The 26,729-nt window shown below is 43.4% G+C and overlaps 1 protein-coding gene across 7 annotated transcripts in view; it reads right to left on the reverse strand.

Moving 5' to 3' along the window:
- Window positions 1-26,729, reverse strand: part of KIAA1217 (KIAA1217 ortholog) — a 979,280-nt gene that overhangs the window by 127,780 nt on the left and 824,771 nt on the right. For 6 of the 7 annotated variants that reach the window (XM_075315563.1, XM_075315555.1, XM_075315558.1 and 3 more), the window contains one exon: window positions 1,395-1,488. In XM_075315563.1, the coding sequence (XP_075171678.1) occupies window positions 1,395-1,488 (94 nt within the window). Of the gene's footprint in view, window positions 1-1,394; window positions 1,489-1,895; window positions 2,148-26,729 lie in introns of those variants that run through there. The other variant, XM_075315560.1, reaches the window with a different exon arrangement.

Below are 26,729 nucleotides of genomic sequence, written 5' to 3' on the forward strand. Positions count from 1 at the left end.
CATAATCCCTGTACTTTCAGGAATAGTTTTCAGCAGATTCCTTATCATCACAGACAGGATTATAACGATGGTAGCATCTCTAGACCCAGCTAATCCACCAATTACAATAGGCGATATCACTCCTCCCCCTCACTTCACAATGTCTTTTTTTTCACATGCTCATTAGGAACTTCAATACAAAATATAGGGTTAGGATCTAATCATTGTGGCGATTGTTCATGTGCTATTTCCTGAAACAACAGGAAGTTAAAGTAAAAAAAAAAAAGTAATCAGTGTGAAAATTGCTAAAGTTTTATTTTTTTTTTATTTTTATTACAGGTAGTACCTCTATACCAAGCTAATCCACCAATTACAATAGGCGATGTCACAGCTCCCCCTCCCTTCACAATGACTTTTGTTCACAAGCTCATTAGACACTTCAATACAAAATATAGGGTTAGGATCTAATCATTGTGGCTAATGTTCATGTGCTATTTCCTGAAACAACAGGAAGTTAGAGTAAAAAAGTGTCCAGTGTGAAAACTGGAAGATTTCTACTATTTTTTTTTCTTTTTAATACAGATTGTTTGTTATATGTAAAAAAAAAATGGCAGAAATTATTGACATATATACACACATCACACATATACCTATATCTATCTATATATCTACAGTATATTTATATACACACATACATATATATATATATATATATATATATATATGTATATATATCTTATCAGTATATCCACAGTATGTGTGTGTGTGTGTGTATATATATATATATATATATATATATATATATATACTGTATATATATATATATATATATATATGCGCTGTATATATAGATAGATATATATAGATATATCTATATAGATATACTGTAGATATATAGATATATAGATAGATATAGGTATGTATTTGTATATATGTCAATGTATATACATACATACACACATACATATATATTTATATGCACTTACACAAAAAAAACGGATTTGATCAATGGGAAATTTTCTGATAATGTCTTCCCTTTAATGGGACTATGGACAGGAAACCTTAAAATGCAGATGTATGCCATATATATTGTCTCTCTAACTACACGTTGCCCAATAGGGAATTTTCCATACAGAGGACTTCTATGACTCTTATATATGGTTGCTTAGTTAATAACGATTGTAAGAAGACAAGTGTCCATTGAGTTCAATCGATGGTGCCCAATAGGGAATTTTCCATGCAGAGGACTGATACTGTTGCTGATGTATGTAAAGCGCTATGGAATTAATGGCGCTATATAAGTGAATAGATATCATTATTATTATTCTATAACTCTAATATATAGTTGATAATGATTATAACCAGACAAGAGTCCATCAAGGTCTGAGGTTAATGCAGAATAAGGAGCCACTTACCCTTACGTCTCCATTGACCGTCCTGGGAGTGTGGTTGAACGCGTGAGCTGGGTCTTTATTGTAAACCTTCAGGAAGGATCTGTCTTGAATATTCCTGGAAACACAAACATGAATATCTGTTGCAGATGAGAAGGCTTTCACATGTCACCTCATTAGTTTCGGGCTACATTTGTTTTCGGGAGATCATGGAAAAGACGACTTAAGGGAGAAAGCCTCTAAACTTCGCAGCCCTTTGACTCTAGGACTTGTGTCCTACCAGAATAGCTCCACACCCAGATGGTGCCGGGCTCAGCAGACTGAAACCTGAATAAGAGCAAACTCCGGAAGAGAAATATTAGCAGAAGCATGTAACCATAAACTCAACCCAGGTTTGGTTAATATTTAAATGTCTCTCTGCCCATTGAAAGCAAACACAAGAGACACCTAGGAACTCGCGAGAGCAAAGCACGGCACAAGGTGGCCTTTGTTCTGCACCGGGCTGTAGCCATAGACCCAACTTACGCCCGGGCTCTGCAATCTCTAGCTCCTTCTTGCATTACAGCTTCCAGACATCCTGCAGTCACTCAACTGCACGACTAACTTCCACCGCCGACAAACAATTGGATGGATTTTCCAGCGCAAAAATGTAATCGGTTCCAAAAGAAGAAAAAAAAAAGCAACAAAGGGATAAAAAGAAATAGGAAAAAAAAAAAGCCGTCTATAGCTTTTCTTCAAACGCCTTTAGGAAAGACATTCCTTCTCAGATACGAGCCAGTGAATTAAGACGTTTTTCTAAATGAGGGCTGAATTCCATTGCTCCAGGTGCAGACACAGGGTTTGGTGGGTTGAGCTTAACCGGAGAGAGATTATGTTCAAGGGAAGGGACAAAAAAAAAAGGGAAGAAGAATGTTTTGGGCTGGTCTTATTTTAGGACTTTTAAAAGGAGAGTTTCCAGATTTAGCACGGAAAGAACTACTGTCCCTCCCGGTGATATCAGCAAAGAGTTACATGGTAAATCGCATCCGCTGACTCCAGACTAGATTTCGTTTCTATAATGAGAAGGAAGGAAACTTCCTATGGGCTAAATTCACACAAACGTATAAAAAAATAATCAGATTTTTATCTAAAAAAAAAAATAAATCCATTTGGCATCCATTTTTATACATCAACAGTTATAAAATGTACAAAACCAAATCCAGCCGTAGTTTTGGTCACTAGACTTGTGGTCATGACCGTAATACAGATTAGAAAATATTCCAAAAATAATAAGGCACGGTTCACATAACCGTACGTTTCTATGTTCAGTTTCAATTAGCTATAGAAGAAAATGGGGCCCTTATTTCGCAAAATAGATGTGACTACCTCGTGGCTCATCCGTATGGTGGAAGGGATGCAGGACTTGTCTATTTTGGTCCGTAAAATGGACATGAATAGGTCAATTTTTTCCATGCAAATTAACGCTCTACATGGAAAAAGATCCCCGAGGAAAAAGGTCCACGAGGAAAAAGGTCCACGTGGAAAAAGGTCCACGAGGAAAAAGGTCCATGAGGAAAAAGGTCCATGAGGAAAAAGGTCCACGAGGAAAAAGGTCCATGAGGAAAAAGGTCCATGAGGAAAAAGGTCCACGAGGAAAAAGGTCCACGAGGAAAAAGGTCCAAGTGGAAAAAGGTCCACGAGGAAAAAGGTCCATGAGGAAAAAGGTCCACGAGGAAAAAGGTCCACGAGGAAAAAGGTCCATATGCCCTGCCACATTAGCAACGATTAGTCCATATGTGATTTGTCATGCACAAAAAAAACTAAACAGAGCTTATATAAATTAGCAATTAGGCTACAGGATACACTGGGCACACAGTTGTTGGGTCTTCTGTATGATGATCCATCATATGCAATAAGTGGGAGACAGTCTCCCTTAGAAGCAATGAGGACATATGCCAAGTCCCTGTGAATTTCTATTTCCATTGCGGGCATGGGGTCTAAAGGATCACTCACGTACAATGCAGAAACACATGCATAATTCCGGTACCATCACTTGCTGTGGTTCTGTAAGGAGGTGGCAGTAGCCCTTGAAGCACCAACCACACTGTCATAATATGGTGTTGCAAATGTGAAGTGTCCCTGCAGAGAGTAATGTTAGAGTGTAAATTACATTGTAAAAGGGAAGATGTTGCCATCTAGTGGCTGGTTTAGATGGTGCTTGTAGAAACAGAGGTATAGGAAAGGGTTAAGATGTGGGAGTAACCATAGAGGATGAGCCAGTTCCTGTATGTAGAAGAGAGACTCCATCTTAGGCTGCTTTCACACATCCGGTTTTAGCAGTGCGGCTCAATCCGGCTCAAAAACCTATGCAACGGATGCAGCAAAAAAAACGGATCCGTTGCATAAGTTTTTCCATGCGGCCCGTCCGTTTTTTGACGGATGCGGCTTGATACTGAGCATGCACATTGCAAAAAACCGCATCCGGCATCCATAGACTTGCATTGTAAATCGCGCCACATTGCACCGCGATGTGGTTTTTTCGCCACACAAAAAAACATGCAAGGCAACGTTCCATCCGGCCGCCGCATGAGCTAAATATGCCGCACCTGGCAAAAACCAGACGCAACGCAAGGCCATGCAGCACAATACGGCGCTAATGCAAGTCTGAGTGGAAAAAACGCAATCGGCGGCAAAAAAAACGGTTGCGTTTTTTCTGCAAAGTGCCGTATTGTGCCGCTCAGCAAAAACCAGATGTGTCGTCCGTGAAAATCACGCACGTTTTTCACGGACGTGTCAAAGATGCGTCTTGCCCTCCGTGAGCCGTGTTTATGGCACACGTGCGTTCTCCGTGTGTTATCCGTGATAACACATTGAGAACGGGAACTTTATACTCACCTGTCCCTAGCTTCGCTGTCCGTGGTGCTGATTCCCCGCTGCTGCTGCTTCCGGCCGCAGTGAAGTGAATATGCAATGAGCATAATGAGCGGCGGTCAGAAGCAAGTGACAGCAGCGGCAGAGACAGGAGGGCAGGAGAAGGTGAGTAAAGATTTGTTATTTTTTTCTCAGACATGTGTGTTTTCTCCGGTGCGTGTCACATGGAACACCTCCGTGTGCTCTGTATGCGGGCCGTGTGACACCTGTGATGCCGGAGAAAAACTGACATGTCTACGTGTGGAGCACACGGACACAGGTATGCTCCACACGTACACATGGTCCATGTCAGAATACGCACGTGTGCACAGACCCATTGATTTTAATGGGTCTACGTGTGCCCGTGTCTCCGGCACGTGAGGAAACGGACCAAACACGTATCGGAGACACGGACATGTGAAAGAGGCCTTAGAGTAAGTTGTAGCTATGGCCAGAGAGATCCAAGTGTGGCCAAGTGTGCCCGATGCCAATCGGGCATGAACCCTAAACTCCCAGACATGAGGTCTTCTGGACATGTGGAGCATAAGGCTCCATGCTGGTGTTAAGGAGACACCCAAAAGCCTCCTTCCGTGTAGTGGTAGGAGACAAAGAGTCGCCAGGAAAAATAGTCTGAGAGCTCAAGACCAAGAGAGTGAAGGCTGGTAGTGCTTGTGAAGACACTACCCCCCACGCAGTACAGAGCATGCCCAACTCCCTAGCACACCGACTACGGAGACGTCTGGGGTAAGATGCTTGAGTAGCCCCAGGCAGGCACCAGAAGTCACTCCTAGCAGAGGAGTACAGATGTGGAACTGCGGGTAAATGTGAGGAGGGACACTGAAGGTGGTGTGAAGCCAGTGAGGGAAACGGAACAGCCTTGAAGAATATTGTGTGAACAGGAACCATTGAAGTGTATTGTAATGGTAAACGGAACCATTGAAGTGTATTGTACCCTTGTGACATATTTCCTAAGAACATTATCGTTGTTATCAAGTAGAAGTTCTTTTATATATAATGAAATGAAGTGTCACCTGAGTTCATATGGTGGGCCACCTGAGACGAAGACACCTGAAGGCAGCAGTGATCCAGTAGGTGTACCGCACCCCACACAGTTAACCGGGAACACGAATTCTCTGTGGCGTGCCAGGGCGTGATACTGCAGTGAAAGCTCGCCCACGATTACCGCCCTCTGGCCACGTTACAGTTCTATACTACAGCGCAGTAGCACAATGAGCTGTCGTATGACACCTCAGTACAGCACAGTATAGGGGCTCGTGCAGACGACCATATTTTCAGTCTGAGTGCTGTCTGTCAAAAAATGGTATCACACTCGGACTAGTGTTATTCAATCGGGCAGTCAGATGATTGATTTTTTTCACATAAGATTGGCGTGTGGAAAAAAAAACACAGCATGCATAATGTGCCTCCAAGAATCAGATCCCACTCACCAATTCAAGTCTATGGGTTCATGAAAAAAATCGGACCGTGAATGGGGTCCTGTCACAGACCACCAAGTATAGAGAGGTGCCTGCTTGCACCTGGCAATATCCATTCATTGGTATAGGAGTTTGAAAAATTGCTGAGCGAGAATGCTCTAAACTCGATTTTTTATTATTATTATTATTATTAATATTATTATTATTATTATTAATACGACATTTATTCCATGGCGCTTTACATGTCAAAAAGGGGCATAGATAGACACAATAATCATGAACGTTTCAAGGCACAGACTGGTACAGGAGGAGAGAGGACCCTGCCCAAGAGGGCTCACAGTCTACAAGGGATCGGTGAGGACCCTGCCTGTGAGGAATCACAGTCTGCAAGGAAGGGGTTGAGGATATATTATGTGAGGGTAAAATGGGTCATGCGACACTATGGTGGACTGATGGTTACTGCAGGTTGTAGGCTTGTCAGAAAAAGTGGGTCTTCAGGTTCCTTTTTAAGGTTTCCACAGTAGGTGAGAGTCTGATGTGTTGGAGTAGAGCATTCCAGAGTATGGAGGAGGCACAGGAAAAATCTTGCATGCGATTGTGGGAAGAGGAGATAAGAGGGGAGCAAAGAAGGAGATCTTGTAAAGATCGTAGGTTGTGTGCAGGTAAGTACCAGGAGACTAGGTTACAGATGTATGGAGGTGACAGTTTGTGGGTGGCTTTGTATGTCATGGTTAGTGTTTTCAAATGGAGTCTTTGGGTAATGGGAAGCCAGAGAAGAGATTGGCAGAGAGGGGATGCCAGGGAATAGCAGGGAAACAGGTGGATTATTTGGGCAGCAGAATTTAGGACAGATTGGCCACAGAGCAGGAGGTTACAGTAGTCCAAGCAGGGAACGATGAGGGCATGCGCTAGTGTTTTTGCAGAATCTTAGTCAAGGAATGTACGGATCCGGGAAATATTTCTGAGCTGGAGTCGGCAGGCAGTGGAAAGGGCTTGGATATGTGTCTTGAAAGAGAGAGCAGAATCAAGGGTTACCCCCAGGCAGTTAGCACGCAGGACTGGGGAGAGTAAGTGTGGCGCCCCTGAGGCTTCAGTCGCCACAGGGTACTGCATCTCCCTTAGGATGTAGTACTCATCCCGAGTAAGGAGAGGTTAATCGCTAGTTTTTCTCACATTCACAAACAGTTAGGTGCTTTCCCACCGGGAGGATGGCCTGGGGTAGATAAGGGGGTTGGCCATCATGAAGCATGGGACTTTCCCTGTCACTGGGACAACCACCTGGGGGTGGGCACCACTTGGGGAAAAGGGAAGGAGCATCTTCACACACGGTCAGATAGCCCCGAGCACAGCTTGTGGTGAGACACACACCTGGGACCTCGGTCCAATCTACTTTTACCTCACACTTCTGGGAGCGCCATAGGACCCGTGTCTTGGAACTTACAGCTCAGCCCGGGTTTTCCACAGCTACATGGGATTCCAGGGTCTGCGGAGAGGGCAGGAAGCACCCGCAGCCCATTCCACATTACACCTAAACCGGGATTAGAGGGACCCCGACCAGAAAGGACTCACAGTGGGAACACTGACGGTGACCTCGAATTGCTCGGGATCGGCTGAGGCCCATCACGGCGGTGACCGGCATCTTCCAGGTAAAACCAGGACTGTGAATAAAGAGACCTTGTATGCGCAGTGACTGTGTCCACCTGTCCTTGCCGGTCCTAGCGCTACTGCCCTCATCATCCTCCCCGGGGCTCGTTCCACCTGTGGGAAGCAGAAAGATCTCAGCTGCTACCACTATCAGCCCTGAAGAACAGCGACAGCAGCGGCGGCTAATCCCTGGCCGCGTACCGCAGGTGGCGTCACAAAACAATCCTCCACCATCATCACCCTATTCCCCTTCTTTATTGTACACCTCGGGGCCACGAAAGCAAGCGAAAGGGCCACCCATGACATCTCCAGACCCGACATCACCAGGCCTGGCGACGAGTAATTTAACCCCTTGCCCAGTGGGTGCTACATAAGCAGCCACTGAATTTGATGGATACGTACAGTGAGGTGGAAGAAAGATGAATTCTGTTTTTTCCATGTTCAGTTTTAGAAATCAAGCAAAAAAAAATAAAAACTGACGTAGCATACAGACATTGTAGGATTTTAGTTAGTAAGGAGCTGATATCAGGGCCAGAGAGGTAGATTTGCGTATCATAAGCACAAGGGCTAGGACACACGGAAAATAAAACGGACCGAGTGGAATGCGATAAAAAAAATAGCATTCCACCCGGACCCATGTTACTCTATGGGGCCGTTCCCATCTGTGATTATTTTCTCAGCCTTAATAAGACCGAGAAAATAGTTGCAGCATGCTGCAGGTGGAATCTGATCCATATTCACTCGCACCCATACAGGTCTATGAGTGCGAGTGAAACATCGCACTGCACTCGGATGACACCGAAGTGCAGTGTGACAATCGCATCAACTGGCAATGGAGGAGATAGGGAGATTAATCTCTCCCTCTCCTCCGCAGCTGTGATCCAATCGTAAGATTGGATCACAATGGCATGAAACTCAGCTTAAGGCCGCTTTACACGCTGCGATCTCGCTAGCGAGCGTACCCGCCCCCATCGTTTGTGCGTCACGGGCAAATCGCTGCCCGTGGCGCACAAAATCGCTCGGACCCATCACGCCACTTACCTGCCTAGCGACGTCGCTGTAACCGGCGAACCGCTTCCTTTCTAAGGGGGCAGTTCGTTCGGCGTCACAGCAACGTCACTAAGTGGCCACCCAATCGAAGTGGAGGGGCGGAGATGAGCGGGACTAACATCCCACCCACCTCCTTCCTTCCTCATTGCCGGCGGCTGCAGGTAAGGTGAGGTTTCTCGTTCCTGCGGTGTCACACATAGAGATGTGTGCTGCCGCAGGAACAACGAACAACATCGTACCTGCAGCAGCAACGATTTTTGGGAATAGGGGAGCATGTCAACGATTAACGATTTTGCGACCATTTTCGATTGCACGTAGGTGTCACACGCAACGACATCGCTATCGCGGCCGGATGTGCATCACGAATTCCGTGACCCCAATAACATTGCTTTAGCGATGTTGCTGCGTGTAAAGCGGCCTTTACACTCGCAGCACAGCAGGAGCTAGCCATACGTTCGTGTGGCCCCAGCCTAAAGAAGAAACTGAAAGCCGTGGGACTCTTTGAGCTGTCCTAAACCAAAGGTGTAGATGGAGAACTGAACCTTGGGGGACACCAACAGATAGGGGGCAAAATGAGGAGGTGGTGACACTGAAAGTACGGTCCGTTAGATATAAAGTGATCCAGGATAGGGCCAAGGCTGTGATACCAAGAGATGAGAGAATCTGTAGCTAGATGGAATATTTCAGTGTCCAAGGCAGAGGACAGGTCCAGGAGGAGGAGGACAAAATAGTGTTGCTTGGCTTTGGCGATTAGTAGGTCATTGGTGACTTTAGTTAGAGCAGTTTCAGTGGAATTATGTGGTTGGAAGCCAGATTGTAACCAAAGAGGGAGCAGGAGGAGAGGTGGGAGGACAGTTCAAGATGGACATGCTGTTCCAGTAGTTTTGAGGCATGGGGAGAAGTGATATGGAGTGATAACTAGACACAGAGGCTGGTTCAAGTGAGGGCTTTTTGAGGATTGGTGTGAAGCATGAGGTGAAGGCACCAGTTGTTAGTGATAGGTTGAAGAGATGGGTAAAGGGGGCTTTACATGCTGCGATATCGGTAACGATATATCGTCGGGGTCACGTCGTTAGTGACGCACATCCGGCGCCGTTACTGACATCGCAGCGTGTAACGCAAATGAGCGACGATCAACGAGCACAAAAACGTCAAAAATCGTTGCTCGTTGTCACGTTGCTCATTTCCTTAATATCGCTGCAGCGACAGGTACGATGTTGTTTGTCGTTCCTGCGGCAGCAAACATCGCTGTGGGTGACGCCGCTGGAACGACAAACATCTACTTACCTGCCTCCATCGGAAAAGGAGGAAGGAAGGAGGTGGGCGGCATGTTCCGGCCGCTCATCTCCTCCCCTCCTTTTCTGTTGGGCGGCGGTTCATTGACGCTGCTGTGACGTCGCTGTGACGCTGAACGAACCGCCCCCCCTTAGAAAGGAGGCGGATCGCCGGGCACAGCGATGTCGCAGGGCAGGTATATGCGTGTGACGCTGCTGTAGCGATAATGTTCGGTACGGCAGCGATCACCACATATCGGCCATACAATGGGGGCGAGTGCTATCGCGCTCGGTATCGCTATTATCGGCTAGCGATGTCGCAGCGTGTAAAGCACCCTTTAGGGTTGGGATGAAGATTGCAGTGAAGTTGGGAATGAGGTGGGATGGGAGCGGGTCAAGTGTGCAGGTGGTGAGATGTGATCTGGAGAGAAGAGAGGAGAGCTGGTCATCTGTCATGGTGGAGAAGCTAGTTATGCAGAAGGATGGCTCAGTAGTTATGGGGAGGGGTTGGGAGGAGTGAGGGTCATACGGACAGACCTAGATCCCAGGGATAGGAGACGTATTAACCAGACATATCTAATATGCCCCGTGGGATGGGAACATGCTAGTAGAAAAATGGATGAAATGACTTTTGATTAGCTGTTCTCAGTAAATTTAATCATGTCAATCTCTGACTTTGACAACTCACCTCTTCCCCTCTCTGACCACAACATCCTTTCCTTCAAGCTCACAAATCCTCGTCCGCCCCAGCACACTCCCACCAATCACACATTCAGAAACCTACAGGCCATCGATTCTCAGACACTTTCAGATTCTTTACACGCATCACTGTCCTCTATCTCCTCACTTTCCTGTCCTGACATGGCTGTAAAGCACTACAATGACACACTCAGGACTACACTAGACCAAGTAGCGCCCCTCACCTTCAGAAAGACCAAAACACAGAATAAAACAGCCTTGGCTCACATCCCAAACTCTATTTCTTCAGCGATGCTCTAGGAGTGCCGAACGCCTATGGAGGAAAACCCGCACACCAGAAAACTTCATCCACTACAAGTTCATGTTAAGGACCTACAACTATTCCCTTCACCTCGCCAAACAGACCTACTTCACCACCCTTATTTCCTCACTTGCCAACAATCCAAAAAAGCTCTTTGACACCTTTCACTCCCTCCTCAGTCCCAAAGTACAGACCCCTATCACAGCCCTTCATGCTGATGACCTGGCCTCGTATTTTACAGAGAAAATAGAAAACATCCGAGAAGAGATCAGCTCCCAGCCACCAAGCACTGTGAATCCCATCCATCCCCATATCCCATCCAGCTCACTTTCCACATTTGACCCAGTCACAGAGGAGGAAGTCTCTATCGGCCTAAAGGACACTGTGCTTTCCTGGTTCTCTTCTTATCTTTCTGGCCGCTCATTCAGCGTATCATTTGCTGGCTCCACATCTTCTCCTCTTCCTCTCACTGTTGGGGTCCCTCAAGGTTCAGTCCTTGGCCCTCTTATTTTCTCCCTCTACACTGCCCCAATTGGACAGACCATCAGCAGATTTGGCTTCCAGTCCCATCTTTATGCTGATGACACACAGCTATACACCTCATCCCCTGAGCTCACCCCCGCTGTACTACAGAACACCAGTGACTGCCTGACTGCAATTTGCAATGTCATGTCTGCTCTCTATCTGAAACTTAACCTTTCCAAAACTGAACTTCTTCTTTTCCCTCCGTCTTCCAACCTTCCTAAACCTGACATCTCCCTCTCTGTGTGTGGCACAACGATAAGTCCCAGGCCGCAGGCCCGCTGTCTGGGTGTTATAATTGACACTGATCTCTCCTTCACATCCCACATACAATCTCTTGCCCGCTCCTGCCGCTTGCACCTCAAGAACATCTCTAGAATCCGCCCTTTTCTCACTATGGAAACGACAAAAACCCTCACCGTGGCCCTGATCCACTCTCGCCTTGACTACTGTAACTCTCTATTAATTGGTCTCCCCCTAACTAGACTCTCTCCTCTACAGTCCATCCTTAATGCAGCAGCCAGGGTCACCTATCTGGCTAACCGCTACTCGGATGCCTCTGCGCTGTGCCAATCAATGCACTGGCTGCCCATATATCACAGGATCCAATTCAAACTGCTTGTTCTCACCCACAAAGCTCTCCACAGTGCGGCACCCCCTACATCTCCACCCTCCTCTCTGTCTATCACCCACCCGTTCTCTATGCTCTGCAAGCGACTTTCGACTAACATCCACACTAATTCGAACCTCCCACTTCTGGATCCAAGACTTCTTCCGAGCTGCACCAACCCTCTGGAACGCTCTACCCCAAGAAGTTAGGACAATTCCCAACTTACTCAGCTTCAGACGCACCCTAAAGACGCATCTTTTTAGGGCGGCCTATCACACTCCCTAATCAGATTCGATTCACATAGTCCCTCTACAACTTCACACAACATAACTCCACATCAAACTCCATGGCATCCAAAGGCATCTCAAGGTTCTGGCCAACTGGTCCAGGAATCCATTATCTATCCCCTATCTCCGTGAGATGGCTGGATTGTCATTGTAAATAAACACTTGAACCTTGCCTCTCCCCGCCCATCTCATTGTAGATTGTAACCTCTCACGAGCAGGGTTGTGTTTTTCTTTTTTTTTCCCTCTAAATATTGTATTTCTATAACTGTTGTTTGTATATGATCCTCCTGAATTGTAAAGCGCTGCGGAATATGTTGGTGCTATAGAAATAAAGATTATTATTATTATCATGTAGTGAAAACAAACTGAAATATACAGCGTGGACAAAACTTTGACAAAGTCGCAGGCTAACCTAGTAGCAAGCCCCACATTGGCCTTTATACAGACTAATGGAATAATGTGCCCCACATAGTCCTCCATACAGATTAATGGACCCCAAATAGTCCTTGATACAAAATAATGGGCACCATATAGCCCTCAATACAAAATAATGGACATTGCCCTCTATACAATATAATGGGCCCTACAGAATTCTCCATACAGGATAATGGACCCCACATAGCCCTCCATAAAGACTAACGAGCCCCACAGTCTTCAAAACAGAATCATGTGCCCCCAGATAGCCTCTGCATACAGAATTATGGGTCCCAAATAGTCCTCCATACAGAATAATGTGCTCCACATAAGGAGGAAAACAAGAGCAGGAAGGAAGCAACAAGGCAACGAGTAAACTCCACAACCACTCTAGGCAAAAAGCAACACTTTCCAGATAGTCTGGAACACCAAAACACATAAACCAACAAAGTATAACCTATAGCTGGCATGGATAGAAGATTTCATCCAGCTTGAATATGAGAGGAGCAGATGTGATTGGCTTCCGCACAACATGTGGTGAAAAGAGCCTAATAAGCAGACTAGCAGAGATTAACTCTTGCTAGCCTATGACTGAGCACACAGCAGGTGGATGCCTGAGTCGGCCTGTGTTGATCAGAGACACCAGAGAAACCATCGCACACAGTGTCAGAATCTGCAATATGAACAGAACCTGACGCCGCCATGACAGTCGGCGAAGTTCATGTAAAACTCCGTGTGACACAATTTGACGGTTTTTCTGTGAACCGACATGTGAGCTTCTTGTGCTGACGATTGGCAAATACTGCAATCAGCGACTCTATGAAAGTACAAGCTGTAACAGCGGCTCAGCGACAGCTGAGGAGAGACAGATTGCAGAAATGAGCACTAGACGACATTAACTAACTGAAACTCTGATAAAAGTATAAAAACTTATGTAGAAATCTGTGAAAATGCTACAAAATACAGAAAGCGTGTCACCGAGCAGCTTGTACTCTAGACCTAGACTTCTCCTATGGGAATACAACACGGGGATGAAATAAAACAGATTATTTGGCTCGAGCCGAAGACACAAACACAAATTCTTTTGAGCACCAACTCGTGGAAACTTGCAGAGGAGATTACACTGCGCTCATTAAATATTACATGGTACTAAGGTCAGGCAGCAGCCCTCCGAATGACAGAGTCAAGAGATGGGTGTTACATCCAACACAAACTCCTGGGTCTCCGCACATGACACATAAGGGGCACAGTGTCCATGTTTTATCATCCTGCACAGTTTCAGGAGGAATATATTGAGATAATGGAGCTTGATGAGATCTGTAAGACTTAAGCGGGCTTTACACGCTGCGACATCGCTAGCAATATCACGAGCGATAGCACCCGCCCACAGGGTGATCGCTGCCGTAGCGAACAATATCGCTACGGCAGTGTCACACGCACATACTTCTTCACCGACATCGCTGTGGCCGCAAAACAATCTCTCCTTTAAGGGGGCGGTACGTTCGGCGTCACTAAGCGGCCACCCAATAGAAGCGGAGGGGCGGAGATGAGCGGGCAGAACATCCTGCCACCTCCTTTCTTCCTCATTGCGGGCGGCCGCAGGTACGGTGATGTGGTTCCTCGTTCCTGCGGTGTCACACATAGCGATGTGTGCTGCCGCAGGAACGACGAACAACCTGTGTCCTGCTACAGCAACAATAATTGGGATTAGAACGACGTGTCAACAATCAACGATTAGGTGAGTAATTTTGATCATTAACAGTCGTTCGTGCGTTTCACACGCAACGACGTGACCCCAATGACATCTCGTTAGCGATGTCGTTGCGTGTAAAGCAGCCTTTAGTCCTCTACTAACAACCTCATCATGGGTGAGTGGTCTCATAGAACCAACAGTAACATAGAAATATGGGTTTATACACAGTAATTAGTTGTCATTATTCACAGTAAAACCCTCCCTTCCGGATCTCCTTTCTTTACTTCCGTCGTTTATTCCATGTCTCCCTTCCTCTTTCCTCCCTTCATTTCCTTCTCCCTCTCTCATCTTTCTCTCCACCTTTTTTCTTTCCTTCTTTTCCTCTGTTGTTTTCTTCCTTTTTTCCCCACTTTCCTCTTTTACTCATTTTTTTTCCTTTCCTATTTTTTTTTTCTTTTTACCCTTATTTATCTTTCTTTATTTATTTCCTTCTTCCCTTTTTTTTCCTCCATTCTTTTTCTATCTTTATTTTTTTCTCAATTTCTTATCTTCCTCCTTTTTTTCTCTCCTTTTTCTTGCTTTCCTTACTCCCTCCCTTTATTTCTTTCTCTCCTTCCTCTCTTTCTTTATATCCTTCCTTTCTTTTCTTTCCTCCCATCTTTACTTTTTTGCATTTTTTCCTTCTTTTCTCCTTCCCTTCCTCCCTTTCTTTATTTCCTTCTCTTCTACCGCCCTTCTCTCCTTCTCTTTCTTTCCTTTTTTCCTCCCTTCACCGTCTATGTTTCTTTCCTTTCTCTCTTCTCACTCTTTTCTTTTTCCTCCCTTCTCTCTTTCCTCCCTTCTCACCTTCCTCTCTTTTTCCTTTTTTTCCTTCCTCCTTTCCTCCCTTCTCTTTCTTTCCTCTCATTTCACATTTTTTTCTTCTTCCCTCCTTTCCTTCATCCCTTTCTTTCTTCCCTTCTCTTCTTCCTCCCTTTCTTACTCTCTTCTCTTTCTTGCTTTCCTTGCTCTCTTTCTTTGTTTCTTTCCTTCCTGCCTTTTCTCTCTTCTCTCTTTCCTCCTTTCTTATCTTCCTCTCTATTTTAATCTATTTTACTCTATTTACTTTTCTTTCCTTCTTTCTTTCCTTTCTTTCTTTCCTTTCTCCCTTCTCTGTTTCCTCCCTTCTGTCCTTCCTTTTCTTTGTTTCCTTCCTCAGTCCCTTCTTTCTCTCCGGTTTTTCTCCTTTCTTTCTTTTTAGCAGTGTTTCCTTTATTATTTTTTCTTTTTTTTATCGTTCTGTCCCTTTCTCTTTCTTCCTCTGTCCCTTTCTCTTTGTCTCACTGTTATTCTTTTTTCCATAACTCTCTTTTTCTTTTTTTCTCTCTCTCTTTCTCTCTCTCGTTCTCTCTTTCGTTCTCTCTTTCTTTTTCTTTCTTTTTCTTTCTTTCTCTCTTTCTTTCTCTCTTTCTCTCTTTCTTTCTCTCTTTCTCTCTTTCTTTCCCTTATTTACAAAAGGTTTCCTAATCTATGAATGGCGTAATCCTCACCCTGACCGAATGCTTGTCTGCACCGTCCTGACCAGCAGCAATTATCTTACTCGGCCATCAGTCTGTATATTGGGTATGGAAGGGAAAGATGTCACAAGATGCTCGGGGGATATGTACTGGCACAGAACGGCTCAGATGGCAGAAACAACACTCCAGCTCCCAACTACTTATTTTAGCAGTTTTAATTATATGAGACTAGAGTAAAGGGGACCTTCCAAAAACAAGGGTGGACACTTAATTATTGCCACATTGTTTTGATCAAAACATATGTAAGATTTAGGGTTTTTTCTATCCGTGAAACTTTCTTTCGGAGCCTGGGATGGTTCAGTTCATTATGTCACTATGTTCTCTTTGGGGTATTGAGTTTTTGGTGGAAGGAACAGTGTAGAATGTGATCATCGAAAACACCAGAACAGAAGAAGCAGAAACCAGGAGGCCCCTAACAAAAGTCTTTAAGTCTTCTATGGCTCCTGAATGTATCCAGTACAGAACCCCGGATAACAGTCATTACAATTGGTCATACAACGGATCCATCATATCTGTCTTACTAGAGCCCCTACCTCTTAGTACTAATGTAGTAGGGGGGCTGTGCCACACTGTATACATGTACCCTGTTTTATAGATTGTTAAATATTATAAGATGTATATGTTTGTATTGACGGCTGCCATCTAGTGGCAAGTCGAGTTTAGATTAGAGGTTAGATAAGATAGAGTTAAGGTAGTGGAAGGGCGGAGTAGCAGATGGCAGGAAAGAGAACAAGAACAACTTGAGAGAGGACCTGTAGAGAATAGGGTTCAAGGGTGAGAAGACGTGGTCTTGGTGCTAGGGCCAGTCAGGGAACCCTGAGGTAACCTCGAGAGGACTGGAGCCTACAGCTCACCTAGATGGGCTTAGAGAGTTGTCCGGCAAGAGAGCCATCGGAACCCACAATTGGATGAAGGTGAACAAGGATGGGGGGGAAGGAGGCACAGACTTTGGAGCTTGAGGACGAGATCCAAGATAGCGGGGACAGGTCGAGAAATAGTACCCCACACTGAGTGGAAGGAAGGAAAGGAAGGCCATCTCTGTCATAATGGTGTAAAGAATAAAAATGAACTCTGGTGTTGTGTGAGTTACTGATTGTCCATGACAGCGATTGCCAACAAGGTGATGGACACCAGCCTGAAGAAACCAGTAAGTATCATGCATTCCACCGAAAGTCACATCCGCACACAGAGTCTCCTTGGCAAAGGAGTGCGGTGCCCGTGCGGCCCGGTGCCGGCACCTTCCTTCACTAATAATATTACATACAAGACTGTTTTTTAGATACATTTTTGACCAGAGTGAGTGGCTAGGGTTTTTTTTTTTGGCTGCGTCAGGTTAAAGGTCATGACAAGGACATATATAGGAATGAAGATGGACAGCTGTGGGGAAGGTTTATTTCTAGGGTGTTTTCTTTACCCAGAAGTGGAAATTCAGAATCTCGAGAACACACATCAGATATGTGATCCATAAAATCAAAGCATCGGCCCAATACTGGGGTTTCCAGCAAAAATGAGGATGATGATGAAAAGCGGCCGAGTTCTTTATGGCGCGCTGACATACAGTATATTTATATAGAGATTTAAAGGCTAAAACAAGAGGCCGCACTCTGAAGATAAAAGGATCAGGGTAATGTCAGGAGAGGAATGATGAATTTTAGAAAAGGTTATATGTACAAACCCTACAGGAGATAAAACATAACCCCCGTCATGTACACGGGAGCAGATCCGATAATCATCCCAACTGATGGATAGCATGAGTGATGGGCGGATTTTTATTAATATCTTGCTATAAAATTAAGACTGAGCATCTCCATATATTATATCTTCATTTGTTTTATTTTACTGTTTACTATATAAAAAAGATTGTTTTTTATTGTCCTTTTTGGTAAATGGAAACCACCAACAAGCTGCAACTGATGGATCGGATATTTATACATTATCCATCATTGACTTAAAATAGTAGGATAGACTCTCCTGTAAGTCTGCTGAAAACGTTATGACCCATGCAGCCATACCAATGAAATCCTTTTATCCCCTTCCCCACCGGGCGAATTTCCATTTTTGCATTTTAGGGTTTTTTCTTCTTCCAAGAGCCATAACTTTTTTTTTTTTAAATCAATAAATTTTTATTAGGTTTCAAATTTTTCAATATACAGAATGGAACATAACATAAGGGGTATAATTCAAGTTTGCAGCCAAATGGTGTCTACCGTAGAAATACAGGGTACATTTGATTCAATTAGCAGTAATATGAACACTCAAACTAAATACATGACAAGGGAATCCCTGTTGTGATATTTCCTAAAGTAGATGAGTCACCATCCTATACTCCCCAGGTAGGGAAATTCTTAACTATGAGAGAAGAAGTGCGAACAATAAGGAGAGAGAGAAAAAGAGAAAAGAAAATAAAGAATAGAGTGGGGCAAAAAGACAAACGAGGCACCACACTTCACATTACTTCAGAACATGACGATAAAGGGGAGAAGAGAAGAACGCTTCCCAGTGAAACCATGTCTTAGCGACAATGTCCTTTTCCTGCTGGGAACCTGCAATCAGCGACTCCATACGGTGAGTCAAAGACACCTCAGTGAACCATTCTTCCAGGGTCGGGGGATCCATGGCTCTCCAGCGTCTAGGTATCACTGTTTTTGCGGCCTGCAATAGGTGTCTGAGCAGCGATTTTTTGTATTTGGACGTGGACAAGGGAAACATATAAAGCAAGATTGCTTCCGGGGATGGGGGGACTGCAATCCCTGTTACTTCCAGAAGTACCCTAAGTACCCCACTCCAGAAAGCAGACATGGTTGGGCATGACCACCAAATATGCGACATCGTTCCTGCTTCCGCTCCACACCGCCAGCACGTGTCCGGTACCCCTGGGAACCATTTGTTTATAGTGACAGGGACCCTATACCACCTCGATACTATCTTATAGCTTGTCTCTTGTGATTTAGATGCTATAACTGATCGATGTGAGAGAGAGAAACATTTGTCCCACTGGGTTTTCGTAAAGGTTTTGTGTAATTCTGACTCCCACGCTTTACAGTATGGGGAAAGAGAGAGGAGATCCTTTTCAGAAAGCATTTTGTAGATGACTGAGGTTGCATGTGGTATAACCGGCTGTGACAGGCATAACGTCTCAAAGGTTGACAGGGGGCGTATTAATGTCTTTTTATCAGGAATGGACGCGAAAAAATGCTGGAGCTGAGTGTATTCATATTCGTGGCGTGGGGTGGGGGGGGTGTCTCCCAGGATCGTGTTGAGTGGTAGTAAAACCCCATCGGGGGCCACATGGTGTAGACGTAGAGGGCGAGCTTTGGGGTAGCCTAGAAACATCGCAGAGGTATAGCCCGGGCCAAACTTAGGGTTTCCCAATATGGGAAACAAGGGGCCATTTCTGTCCAACAGCACATTTTTCATAGAGGGGACATTCAAGGATTTTAGTGTATTAGCTGTTGTATAGGAGATGTCTGGGTTATTTGGGAGTGGAGAGGGGCATAGCCACGGCATAGCTCCAACCGCGCTCTGACATAGATCCGTTGCCAAGCGTACCCATATTTTTGAGGAGTAGTTATGGACAAGGTCCAAGATACGAGCATGTGCAGCCGCTAGGTAGTATCGGCGACAATCTGGCAAGCCTGTCCCGCCCGCCTCTTTAGAGCGAATTAATGTTTCCCAACGCAGTCTTGGGTGTTTCAACGCCCAAACGAAGTTCCTAAATTGTTGTCGTATGCCCACCCAAAAAGAAGCAGGAATATAAGAGGGAATTGTGTGCAAAAGGTATAGTAACCTGGGGAGGATAGTCATTTTCAGTATATTGATGCGTCCAAACCAGGAGAAACTCTTCTTTTCCCATGTAGTTAAGTTGGTGTCAAGTCTGGCTAAAAATGGTTGGAAGTTCAAAGAGAACAATCTAGAAAGATCCGAGGGTACACGAATACCCAGGTAAGTAATGGTATCAAGAGCCATAACTTTTTTATTTTTCCATCTACATAGGAGGGCTTGGGTTTTTTTTTGCAGGACAAGTTGTCCTTTTGAATCACACCATCCATTGTATCATGTGAAATCATGTAAGATTCAAGAGCAGTAAAATATGCAAGAATTTATAAAAAAAAACCCCAATAATTAAATTTTGCTTGTGTCTTCATTTTACAGGAATCATCACAATTTCAACTTTTGGGTACTGGATCAGTATGAAGTCCTGTTTTTTGCATCCTAAGCTCCACTCAAGGCAGATGATGGCTGAATAAAACAGCCATCATCTGCCTGCAAAAATGCAGGCTCTGCTTGTGATCGCCCATCAATGTCAGGAAGCCGGTATATGACGTCCCAGTGCATCATATGTCAATATCCCCTTGGAGCCCAGCTCTTTAACCCCTTTTTTACCAATTTTCCATTTTTTCTTCCTTTGTTTGTTTCTTTGTGTTCATTAAAGAGCCATAAGTTTTAAAATTTTTCTGTTCACATATTCATATCTGTGGTTTCTGAACGACACCCTACATTTCACCATATAACGTAAAAGAAAATCGGGAAAAAAAATCGAAAAGTTGTAAAATAGTGCAAAAAACCATCCCACACTTCCATATTTCTTTATTTATTTTTTACAGCATATACCATGTAGTCAAAATAACCTGAGAACTTGACTCTCCAGGTCAGTGTAATTATGAGGTTTCTAAGGTGTATAGGGTTTTTTTTTTAGGTTAGTGGTGAAGAAAACTGGAAATATATTATATATATATATATATATATATATATATATATTTTTTTTTTTTATATATATATATATATATATATATATATATTAAAAAAAAATATAAAGGTGACTTTGTGGGATTATTTTCTGAGACCAGTAATGATTGACCAGCGTGACAATTGTAAGATTTCTGATTTCTTGTAAATCAGTGCGAAGGAAAAGTGAGGACAAAAAAAAGGAAAAATGTTTAAAAAAAATAGGATTTAAAAATTTGTTTTAAAGAATAGTTTTTTTTTCTGATGACATTTTCCTTTTCCAAGAAAACTGTCAGGATGTTTATGGGCACAAAACCACTTTACTTGGTAGGTTAGTAATAGACAAGCTTAAATATTACTTCTTACAATCATATAGATTTTATATGACTGAGAAAATATTTAGTGTGGAGTAATGCAATGGAGAAATAATGTGGACAATCAGTGAACTTAGGAGAAATGTAATCACTCTTGGTGCACTTGTGGCCACGTTCGCTATCACGACATCTGTCCGCAGGTTTTTGCTATGTAAGCGGTCCAATGGGTGTCGCTGCTCTCTGGTCCTCCGCTCTCCGGTTCGACGCCTCCTCTTTGCGACGATCACTGTCCTCCTTCTACCCAGCACAGTATGGATGACGTGGCCTACATCATGCACACAGGTCGGCATAGTGGTGTTGCGCAGGCACACTTTGATCTGCCTTGCATGATGACGCTTGATGCAGTCAGTAGGTCTTTTACTCACAGTTTGTCAGTTCCACATTATCACGGACGATTTAATGCTGCCCTTGGAGTGCAGAGTCCTGCTGTGATGAGAACCAGCCAATCCCCAGGTAGTTCGGAGCACAAGACCGGTGTCTCTTTCTGTAAAAGCCTTTCCTGGTCGTCTTCCTGCGCTGGCCTCTCCCACCTGCCCACGCCTCACACACAATGCCCTGAGCCGGTACCCATGGACCCTTTTCTGGCCGGCTTCTTGCTCTGTCCCCTGGTCCTATCTGGTCACTTTCCAGCAGATTCGTGTGTGGTAGCGGCTTTGGCACATAAAGATACCTCAGCCTCCGGTTTGCTAGCTGAGCCTGGTTGTTCTCCACTAGTCTAGGGGCCGGTTCCCCCCTGCAGCCTAGTCCTTCCACACCGATGTGTCAGATGTGGATGCGAGCCCACAGGTGGATCCCTCACTTCCCGTGGCTCTAGGACCCCTTCTTTAATTTTCTTCCACCTGGTCCTAGGACGAGCTCCTCCGGCTCCAGTCCCCAGGACCTCTCCCCTCCGCTTCCTGCTTCGTTCTCTCTCTTGCACTGTTCTGTTCTAAGTATCCTCCCACTAACTAACCCCACCTCCAGACTGGTGCCGGGACTGTGCTCTCCCTAAGGAGCAACTCGGTCTAACTACGGCACAATGGAGTGTAGCTAAACCAAGAGACTGTGTGTGTGTGTGTGTGTGTGTGTGTGCTGTGATCTGTGTGCTCTGCCTTACCAGGGAATGGGACCCCACACCTCTGACTGAGGTGCAGTACCACTGTGGCGACTGGACCCTCAGGGACGCCACACATCTAAAATATCCATTGACAATCATTGAAGTTTCCTTTAGCTCCTGTGTTCCAAGATGTAAAAATGACATAAAACACTCAAGGCTGTCTCATTTTTTCTAAATGTTTGTTTGGAGTTTTTTTTTTAACATAAATTATCAGTAAAATTCCGATGTATTCTTTAATCTCTTCTTTTATTAATTTTAGCTTTTAGCGTTCCAAATGGTAAATGCTTCAGCTTCAATAGGCACTAAAGACTCTGCATTCACCCAGGAGTCGCTCTTCCTCTTTTTTTAATAGGCTTTTCATTACCACAGTAGCTAGACTTCCATTAGCAAAAAAAAAAAAATACATTAAAAAAAGTAATAAAATTATGCCTAACTTTAATGATTATTTTCAAAACTAATTATACAGAACAAATAAAAAAAGAGGAGGAACGCCTTCATAAATATTGTCATATAGGTCTGAGCTCACGCAATATACCAGAAAGTAGTAATTTTGGCAACATTTTTTTTTTTCACTGAGGGGGCAAAAAAAATGATTAAAAGAAAATAAAATACCAAAACTGAATGATAAAGTACAGAAAAAAAGCCATAAAAGTTATTAGTGTTACTTTCCATTATTTGCACATGCTGCATAATTCTAATCATGTGCCCTGGTGTAATGCTGTAATTTCACATGATAATGATAATGAGGCACTCGGAACGAGTCCTAAGGGTGAGATTATAGAATATTAATATCACTACTGCAGTACTTAAATTGCCTCGAACCTCCATGATGACTGACTTCGTATCAAGAGCCGTGAATGTCTAGAATATTAATAATCGCCATTTATTCTGATGTAGTGTTGACAGTGTACGCGGCGGCGCATGTAGGGGGATAACGCGGCACTCATAAATCCGGTGCTGGAGTATTTACACTTTCATTTTTCGGCACAAGGCGGGGAAGTGAGATGAATCAACTTTCACAAGATGTTACATTTTACATAAAATTTGACTTCATTTCGAAGCTAAAATATAGCCGTCCTCATCGAGCGCTGCGATGATCATATAGATCAAACGGAACAAAATGGTTTTAAAAGAATCGCATTACTGAAGTAGGATAATGAATAATGAAAACTACAAACTATGCAAACTTTCCCATCCTAATCAGTGGTCCTCAGGACATGGCACCCAGATTCTGTGTACAAGGAATTCTCATGGGTTTGTACGAACCTGAGCCTGGATTACGGTATGGGCTTGTGGAAGGGGAAAGGAGACAGCAAAGGAGGGTATAAGTTGCTTACTTTTTTAATTTGTTGGCACCAGGGTAATTTCAAGTAGGAGGTTTTTCCTAGCCCCTTCCCCACCTGGTGATTTTCCATTTTTTTCATTTTCATTCTTCCTCCAAGAGTCATAACTTTTTATTATTTTTCCATCAATATGAGTGCTTGTTTTATTGTGAGACGAGTTGTACTTTTAAATGACGCTAGAAAATGTTCAAAAAAATTCCAAGTCCGGTAAAAATGCAAAAAAAGTGCAATTCCACAATTGTTTTGGGGATTTTTAATTTACCATGTTTACTATATGGAAGAAGCATAACTAATGCGAAACGTGCGTTTGGTGTGTGGGACACCATTACTTATTTCCTCCTGACTCCGTTATAGGTATATTGCGGGTTACCATAGGACCTTTTATGTACAGCTATGTGTTCATAACGTGACTTCTATTTGATATCTCTAAACACACTTGTGTTTTTACCTTGTCAGTTTGCTAAATACGGTTTTCCTTGCATTACTTGTATATATGACCATATAGTTATTATTGACTGGTCCAGTTGTAGTCACTAAAAGTACTATACGGGGAGTGGTCTGGCTAGGTGTTCCCAATATAATATCTACCCGTTGAGGGGATCTGTTTTTTGGAGACATTCTTTTTGTATTTTTGGTATTTTAACATTTATATCTATCTAATAAAGATTTAATTGTTATATGCGATTGCATATATTGTTGGTGTTATATGGTAAAACTGACCTACCATTATGATTCTCCAGGTCAGTCCAAGTTCGTAGATACCAAAAATGTACGGTATATTTTTTCTTTTTTTAATTGGTGAAAAATAATTCACATGTTTGTAAAAATAAAATTTTGCTTTCAGCACAATTTTCCGAGACCAATAACATTTTCATTTTTCGGGATCTGGGGCTGTGTGATGGCTTATTTTTTGCGCCCTAAGCTAATGTTTTTACTGATACTATTTTTGGGTAGATGTGATGTTTTGATCGTCTCTTATTGCATTTTATTGCAATGTTGCAGTGACCAAAAAAATTAATAAATAATTCTGGAGTTTTGGAATTTTTCATGGAATGCTATTTACCGATTGGATTAATTTATTTTATATTTTGATAGATCGGATACTTCTGAATGCAGAGATACCAAATATGTTTTTCTGTTTGTTTTTTTTATTGTTTTTTTTTTAATTGGGCAAAAAGGGGGCCATTTGAATTTTTGAGTTGTTTTATTTATATTTAAGAAAACTTTTTTCTCACTTTCATTGTATTTACTAGTCCCCTTAGGAGACTTGAAGCTTCAATAGTCCGATCGCTTGTGCTGTACAGAGCAGGGCATCAGCATCAGAATCGCTCTATACAGCGGAAATCACGATCTCTTATGAATGTTGCTCACGACCGGCATTCACAGGTATATCGTCATTACAGACACAGGGGTCACCAGCTGACCCCCGGCTATCATCACATCCCAGCAGCACCCCACGATCATGTCACAGGAGTGAAGGAAGCAGAATAAAAAGTAATGAAGTACCGGAATATTACAGAAATGTATAACTTTGTATTGTATGGTGGCTGGTTAAATACACAAAAAAAGTTTAGATGATCTTTAAAGGATTCCAACTCAACAACTCCAGGAGTCCAAGACAAGGAGCTGATATTTCAGAAGACATTTCATATTCACTATCAGATAAATTTTGCAGTTTATTTGTCTTGTGTTGATGGTAAATAAGAGAAAGGAACACAATCCATTGTTGGGGTATGTGCATAGGGCGTCATTTAGACGCCGACACAGATGCCAGGTCTTACCAGGCAAACTTTAGGAAAACTCTACGGAGGTTTTCCCAAGGCAGCTTCACCGTTGTTCTTGCGATTTTCACTACTGTTGAGGGTGGGCGACTTCCACTCGGGAAAGAATGACCATGTCACATTTTTTACCCGTTCTAGGGTTTCTGAACTCTGAAGTGGTAAAAAAATTATCATAAAACAGAACAGCTAGGTCATTTTGACATTTCTGTGGCATTATGTCTGTCATAGAGGAAAGTTGTTAAACCCAAAAAGACCTCTTCGGCGAGTGGACACTCTCATATTGAACGTTAGACTAATGATAACTGGGGAAGAGAGAGAGAGCTGACACTTCAACCTCCATTGAAGTCAGACTTCCTGCCATGATCAGGTAACTTCAACAGGAGATCTGCTCTGAGAACCAGACACCAAGGCTAGGATCCCTATACAAAGTATCGTATTGTATCAAAATACAAAGATATATTTTACTTGTATACAAAGTTTGAGAAGCGACACTTCTGTCACCTCAGTAGATAACTCTTCCATACCTGGAAGGCTGACAACACCAAATTATGAATAGAGATGAGTGAACCTGAGGTTCGCTGTTCGGAGTTCGGGTTTGGAAACCGACTTCCAAAAAATCAAAGTCCGGGTTGGAAGTTCGAGTGAATTACGAGTGCAAACCACTCAAGTGAGCAATGCTGTGCTTGGGTATGAGTGATGCTCAGCCCTGGGTGAGCCACGTGCAGTGTTTGAATGTCTCGGACTTGATCACAGCATGATCAGATGTAGTGTGCACACACAAAACAAAAAAAATAAGATTTGAAAACCCCCATTCACACTTCCCCAGAAGTGTTCTTCTTATAGCTGACAGCATGTGGGTGGAGCCACTAACTGCCCAATAACAGACACTTCCATTGCGGTTCAGATCAAGTCAAAGTCACAAACCAAACTTTTTTATGGTTCGGCTGTACTTTCCAAACCGAACTTCCAAAGGTTCGCTCATCTCTAGTTATTAATATTTAGGTTTTTGTAGGAAGCGTAGATCCTACAGTTATATGAGAGATTTTCATCATCATGATTCAAAAGTGCTATAACATACATATTCTCACATAACTATGCAGCCTGAGCATCAGCCCTTAATTAATATCAGTAAGATGAATAGGTTGGCTTATGTCACATTTCCTATCTATGAATAGCTTAAATCATGATAGAAAATATGGCACTATAATTTTCTACTTGGGACCCCCAGAGGGTAAGAGCTCCTATAGTTTTCTAGAGACCAGAGCTAGATCCCATAACAAGCCCCATCTGAGGTCACAAAGGAGAGTATGTGAGAGTGACTTTTTAATAAATACAGATGTTTGAGTTGACACCTTTGTTCCATGCAGGAAGATACAGGTCTCTGTAAAATTGTTTCATATTTTCTAAAAGGAGTTCTTGCTTCTGCTAAGCTGTGAGCCATATCTGTGACACAGGTTTAGTACTTTTCTTTTGTTTATCCTTTTTATTTTATTATTTTATGTAACTGTATATACTGTATTATTTTGTCCCCTTCGTAACATTTCTTGCATATTTTCATAAACATTACCTACTTTTCAGATTAAATATATAAAACTTAATAGCTTTGTTCCTCTTGCTCTATAAATCACATCCCTGAAGCTATATGTTAACTGTAATGGGTGTCCA

The sequence above is a fragment of the Anomaloglossus baeobatrachus genome, chromosome 6 (assembly GCF_048569485.1).
Source record: "Anomaloglossus baeobatrachus isolate aAnoBae1 chromosome 6, aAnoBae1.hap1, whole genome shotgun sequence".
Classification (NCBI taxonomy): domain Eukaryota; kingdom Metazoa; phylum Chordata; class Amphibia; order Anura; family Aromobatidae; genus Anomaloglossus; species Anomaloglossus baeobatrachus.